General features: G+C 35.8%; 1 protein-coding gene across 3 annotated transcripts in view; it reads left to right on the forward strand.

Moving 5' to 3' along the window:
• The window catches only part of PPP4R2 (protein phosphatase 4 regulatory subunit 2), a 73,588-nt gene that overhangs the window by 46,467 nt on the left and 20,148 nt on the right, over window positions 1–6,973 (forward strand). For all 3 annotated transcript variants that reach the window (XM_017543312.2, XM_037743765.1, XM_037743766.1), the window contains exon 3: window positions 6,123–6,293. In XM_017543312.2, coding sequence (XP_017398801.1) covers window positions 6,123–6,293 — 171 coding nt within the window. The remainder of the gene's footprint in view (window positions 1–6,122; window positions 6,294–6,973) is intronic.

Raw genomic sequence — 6,973 nt, forward strand, 5'->3', positions numbered from 1 at the left:
TTTTTTTTGGACACAGTATCTTGCTCTGTCACCCAGGCTGGAGTACAGTGGCACGATCTTGACTTGCTGCAACGTTCACCTCCCGGGTTCAAGCAATTCTCTTGCCTCAGCCTCGCAAGTAACTGGGATTACAGGTGCTCGCCACCACACCCGGCTAATTTTTGTATTTTTAGTAGAGATGGGATTTTACCATGTTGGCCAGGCTAGTCTTGAACTCCTGACCTCAGACGATCTGACTGCCTCAGCCTCCCAAAGTGCTGGGATTACAGGCATGAGCCACCGTGCTTGGCCCTAAATCTTTTTGTAAACTGTGATTAATAAATAAATTATGGTACAAATGTGTGGTACAGTTAAAAATCTTGCTTTTCAAAGACTATTTGATCCATGCAAATACCCATAATGAATACGGAGGGGGAAAAGGAATATTAAACCAGAATGTCAAATTTGAAAAATTTATTAAAATGTACTTTAGTGTTGATGATTGACTGTGCAGATTATGGATACATTTTACTTTTATGTCTTTCTGTATTACAGTTTTTTACAGTGACTGTACTATTGATGTTATCAGAAAAAAAATAAAACCCAGACATACTATTTTTAAATCCTATTAACATTTTGGAGTAGTCTCAATATTTTTCGATTTACTGACTAGTCTGTTCTTTATCATATATCACATTTTCATGTATGAGTGGGTCTGCATCTCTGCACTTTTCTGTTCCACTGATCTGTTTTAATATTTAGTTAATCAACAAGATGTAATATGATGTGGAATGATAATGTAAAAGAAACCTTCTCTTGTTTGGTGCCTCACTTACAGAGGTAGTAATTTGTATTTCAAAATTACTCCTTAAATGTCATAATTTTGTGTAAGAACTCACAGTGTGTTCTTACTTTTGCAAATCTTTCACTTATTTTAATGTCGAGATTAAATATACTTGTTTTGTTTGCCTCAGTCATATAATCAAGACTGAATTATCTGATATTTTAAGTCTTCTGATTAAAACACTTGCCTTTTAAACATTAAGTATATGTTAAACCTGTCACCTTTAATGAGTAATCAGATCCAGTAGATTTATTTATTCATTGTTTTCAAATCCCCATTTGGTGTTTATTATTTGTGCAGTATTTGCTATCCTTCGGAGTAGCTAACAGGTGTAGTAAGACTCTGCTGTGCTTTCTTGTGTTATAAGTCTTCCTCACATTTTCTGTGGAATGCAGTTAGGCTGAGGAGCATACTCTTAATAGAATTGGGAATGGTAGGAAGCAGTAAGTTAAGGTGGTGGCCACTGGCCACTAACTTGTAGCACCACTTGGGAAAAGAAAAGATGATCTTTCTGTCCTCAAGCCTCTAAAAAATGCCTTTAGACTTCAGAGAGTTGTGAGAGAAACATACTTGAATATGGACTTGTGAGTTCCTATGAAGAAAAAAGGTCAGTGGAAGGGAATAAGAAAAAGCAAGTGAAGGGAGGTGGTGCTACTTAAAAAAGTTAATGAGTGATGAATTTCAGTAAATTCTTGAGTTAATTTTGGCAAAGTAGATTTAAATTTTGAGTATGTATTTTATTGGAGGGGATTTTATGTGGAGAAATTTGTTCTGAAGTTGAAAATTTGTTTACGTACCATCTGTTTAGAATAATTTGATTTTCATTTTGAAAACTAAGGGTTTTTTGTTGTTCTCATTCCTACTCATCCAGTGAGTGTACATTCCTAAGAAAATTGTTTTTGTTGCCAAATTTTTAGTTGATTTGCTCATGGTCTGTTTTTGTGCCTGAATTATATAACTCTTATTTTTTTTTAAATAATGAGATGGAGTCTTGCTCTGTCGCCAGACTGGAGTGTAGTGGTGCGATCTCAGCTCACTTCAACCTCCACCTGCCAGGTTCAAGCAATTCTCCTGCTTCAGCCTCCCAAGTAGCTGGGACTACAGCCTTGCACCACCACGCCCAACTAATTTTTGTATTTTTAGTAGAGATGGGGTTTCACCATGTTGGCCAGACTAGTCCCAAACTCATGACCTCAGGTGATCCATCCTCCTCAGCCTCCCAAAGTGCTGGGATTACAGGTGTGAGCCACAACGTCTGGCCCCTGAATTATATAACTTTTAGGGAAGCATTTTCTGGTTTTGTTTTTATCAAATAGTTGTGCTCCAACAAAAAGCTGTCTCTCACATTTTATAAAGACCCCCCTCCGGGCCCTATCTATCTATGGCATAGTATCACTTGAATTGCATTGAATTGATCTTATTTAGAGTAACTGCTTGATTTATTTGAAAGTTAGACTACAGTGTGTACATAATTCATGTCAATTTATGGGGCTTAATTTCTGTCTCAGGAGTTAGTGCCATAAGGTCTTTGAAGCTCCCCAGAATTTCCATTACCTGCGGCCCCATACCTCTTGTCTGGCTGTTCATATTAATGTGTGATTTTTTTGGACCTCAAAGATGTCATGTCAGATGGTTAATGGAAAAATGAGATTAAAATGCACATCACAAAACCAGATGCATGTGGAAATCTGAACTGAAGCTACTACAAATTAGTGGGTTACTGTTAAAGCTACAAAAAATAATTAAGAAATGAAAAGTATAAGCATCCTATTTCAGTATAACTTTCCCTGGCATGTTTAAAGTACATGTGGGGAGTTGTAAAATTTAAAGATAAATTTTAGGAACCAAAAGCAATTGTGTATTAATCAGGATTAATATTAGACATATCTAAAATTCTGTGATGTGCAGATCTGCTTGTTAAACCTCAAATTCCCCTTTCTAAAATAGGGTAGAGAAAGGAGGAAAAAAGTGATCCTGCAAATAGCTTTTAATCATCCTCACCATTTTTAAAAGTATTAATGGTAAAATACAGAATTCACTCATTTAATAGAATGGAATTGTTGGACTACAAGGCTCCATTTACCTTTCTGAGGAACTGCCTAAGTATTTTCCAAAGCAGCTACACCGTTTTACGTTACCACCAGTAATGTGCGACATTATTGGTTTCCCCACAGCAACCCAGCAGTACTTGTTTATTATTCCTCCTCTTTATTGTAGCCACCTAGTGGGTGTTGCAATGGGTGACTCTTTGTGGTTTCGATATGCATTTCTCTAATAGATAATAATGCTGAGCATATTTTCATATGCTTATCGACCATTTGTGTATATTCTTTGTGGGGAAATACCTGTTGAAATATATATAATGTAAACCTTATCATTTTAACTATTTTAAGTATACAATTTATAGGCATTAAGTACATTGACAATGTTGTGCTGCCATCACTATCATTCATCTGCAGAACTTTTTGTCTACCCAAACTGAAACATTGTTCACATTAAACAGTAAGTCCCCACCTTTCTTCCCACAGTGCCAGACTACTGTCTCTAAATTTGACTATTCTTGATATCTCGTATAAGGGAAATCATAAATACTTGTTCTTTTTGTATCTGGTTTATTTCACTTTGCATAATGCCATCAAGTTTAAAAGTTTAATCCATGTTGGAGCATGTCAGAATTTCTTTCAGATTAAAGACTAATATTCGTGTGTATGTGTGTGTGTCACATTTTGTTTATCCATTCATATGCTGTTGCACATTTGGGTGGTTTTCACCTTTTCGGGATCTACCGAGAAATGGAATTGCTGAATCATAGAGTAGTTCTATATTTGCTTTTTTTTTTTTTTTTAAATGAGGATTCATACTGTTTTCCACAGTGACTGCATTGTTCCCACCAACAGTGCACAAGAGTTTCAGTTTATCTACATCCTTGGCCAGCCAATACTTGTTCATTTATTTTTTGGTTAATAGCCAACCCTGATGTGTACGAAGTGGTATCTCATTGTGATTTGGGTTTACATTTCCCTAAGATTAATGGTGTTGAGCATCTTCTTGTGTGTTTGTTGACCATTTGTATATCTTCTTTGGAGTCGTGCCTAGTTAAGTATTTTGACCATTTTTAAATTGGGTTGACTTTTTTCTTGAGTTGAAGGAGTTCTTTATGTATTCTTGGTATTAACCCGTTATTAGATATGAGATTTGCAAATATTTTCTCCTATTTCATGATTTGACATTTTACTCTGTTGATAGTGTCCCTTTGATGCACAAAAATTTTAATTTTGATACAACTCAATTTTTCTGTTTTGTTACTTGTGCTTTTGGTGTCACACAATATATTTTTTAAGAGACAGGGTCTTGCTCTGTCACTCAGGCTGGAATGCAATGGTGTGTGATTTTGCCTTACTGCAGCCTGTACCTCCTGGGCTCAGGCAGTCCTCTTGCCTCAGCCACCTGAGTAGCTGGGACTACAGGTGCATACCACCATGCCTAATTTAAATCGATTAATAATTGATTATTTTGTAGAGATGGGATATTGATGTTTGCGCAGGCTGGCTTCCAACTCCTGGGCCCTAGTGATCTTACTGTCTCAGCTACCCAAAGTGCTGGGATTGCAGGCATGAACCACCACACCTGGCCCTGCATAATATTTTTATGTCAACACTGGTTGCCTTCAGAATATCTTGGGAATATATCAGGAAGGTTTCGCAGTGAAGAATAAAAATTTTCCAGACTTTTTTTTTTTTTTTGGTGGGGGTCAGGGGAATGGAGTCTTGCTGTGTTGCCCAGGCTGGCGTGCAGTGGTGCCATCTTGGCTCACTACAGCCTCTGCCTCCTGAGTTCAAGTGATTCTCCTTGCCTCATCCTCCTGTGTAGCCGGGATGACAGGTATATACCATCACACCTGGCTGATGTTTATATATTTAGTAGAGGCAGGGTTTCACCATGTTGGCCAGGCTGATCTCGAACTTCTGACCTCAAGTGATCACCTGCTAGGATTACAGGAGTGAGCCATCACACCCAGTATAGTAATCTAAATGAGTTTATTTGTGTGGCAGTCCTTTCAGGTAAAAATGCTGTTCTGTGAAAAATAGCAGCTAGTTCAGCTCTAAATAAAGGTATTGTTTCTTGAGAGTCCCGTACGTCTTTGATATGCAGCGTAATTTTTTTAACGTATATTTCTCATTTTGTTACACAGAATATTAAAAAGGTGTATTCAAGGGTTGGAATTTAGTGAAATTAGTAATTTTTATATCTTCTCCACTTTAAGTGAAACAGACTTTAAATTATGAGTTTGTGGTGTTGAAAATGGTGGCTTCTACTGCTAGTGATAATACAGTTTGTGTGTACAGTTTGGTGCTACTGCCTTGACTCTTGCTAAATATATATGTTTTATCCACCATTGCTTTTACACCATCAGTGCAAATATTAACAGTGAAGTAGTCAGCTGTTATTGTTTTGACAGTAGCTTTGGACCACAATTTGAAAAGTGCTGCCTTAGTTTATAGGGTTGCTGGATGAGATGGAAGGTGATTACAGATTCACTCTTGTTAATTTGTGTAAATTCGTTGAGTGGTCAACCTGTGTAAAGAGATTGTACTGCTGTCACTAATAGTAGTACTGTCTGCCTGAGGAAATGGCTAGCATTCCTGACTCCTATGTCTCCTGGAATTTACACTATTCAGGCATGTATCCTCAAAAAATTTCCCCTTATATTAGTGGTAAAGTGTGAGGAAAGAGGGATTAAAAGGTGTTTGTTAATATGATAAATGAATAGATACATAACTTTTGTCTCTTAAGTGACAAAGAGCCTGAAGATGTTAACTGAAAGGGAAAGAAAAAGGAGAAAGTAGTTTATTTTGTTATTTAGCAGATAACAGACAAATTTTACTAGTCCCTGTAAGCATTGTAACTTGGATGCTGAAGGTATGGATTCATTCTGACTTAATAGGATAGTAACTAACACCTCCGTGATTAGGTTTGTTATGAGGGATAGTCAAAATACTGTTTTAAATATGGTAAGAATAGGACCTAACACACCATAGACTTTCAGGAAGAGGTAGTTCATTTAAAAGATTTAAGTCGTCAGACATCTGGGTTTTGTTTGGTTTGGGAGCTGGATAGCATCAGGATGGAGTTTGTAAGGTATATGAGGCATGATACATGCTCCTGAATAACAACATTCTCATTACTAATTATCTCCTAATTTTGTTAGCATTAGTGTTGTATATTCTGCATTTGTACTTTGTATTCAAGAATTGTAAAGCTACATGGTATTATATATTTTTTAATTTTTTGCTTATAGGATTCAGTGGTCCCAATTTAAAGGCTATTTTATTTTCAAACTGGAGAAAGTGATGGATGATTTCAGAACTTCAGCTCCTGAGCCAAGAGGTCCTCCCAACCCTAATGTCGAATATATTCCCTTTGATGAAATGAAGGAAAGAATACTGAAAATTGTCACTGGATTTAATGGGTATGCACTTAAGAATATTTTTAAAATTTAATTTTTAGCAGAGCATTGTAAATTTTTCTTTTAGTTTTGATATGTCTGGTTGATAATGAATTATCCATTAGAATAGATTCTTTGTTTCTAGTGACATGTAGTGTTGGATGACTTTTAACTTACAACTATTTAAAATATTTTTACAGCCTCTTAAATTTGAACCACCTTTTTAAAGGTATCATTGAAAACATACATTTATCAGGAGACATTTTAATGGTTTTTCTTTCCTGTTTTGTGTCTTCATACTTCGTATAGAACCTTTATGTCACTGATAAATCACATTTCTTTTAAAATGAAATACTAACTTATGAAAGTAGTTTAGTGAGTTTTTGTTAGTTTTTTTTGGAGTCCTCATTTTTCCCTCAAGTACCACTTACTTGTTAGTTACAAGTAACCTTTTTTTGGCCCTTTGTAAAACATAAAAAACACCAAAAAGGTACTCTGTGCAAAAGTAAAACTCATTTTTAAAGAAATGTTACTGTGTCGCATATTCTGTCATTTTAAATTATATTCTTTTAGGACTTTTTTTTTTTTTTGAGACAGAGTCTGGCCATGTAACATTAATTTATCAAGAAACATTTTAACGGTTTTTCTTTCCTGATTGCTGTTATGTCTTCATACTTTATATAGAACCTTTATATCATTGAGAA

The sequence above is a fragment of the Cebus imitator genome, unplaced genomic scaffold (genome assembly GCF_001604975.1).
Source record: "Cebus imitator isolate Cc_AM_T3 unplaced genomic scaffold, Cebus_imitator-1.0 Scaffold152, whole genome shotgun sequence".
Classification (NCBI taxonomy): domain Eukaryota; kingdom Metazoa; phylum Chordata; class Mammalia; order Primates; family Cebidae; genus Cebus; species Cebus imitator.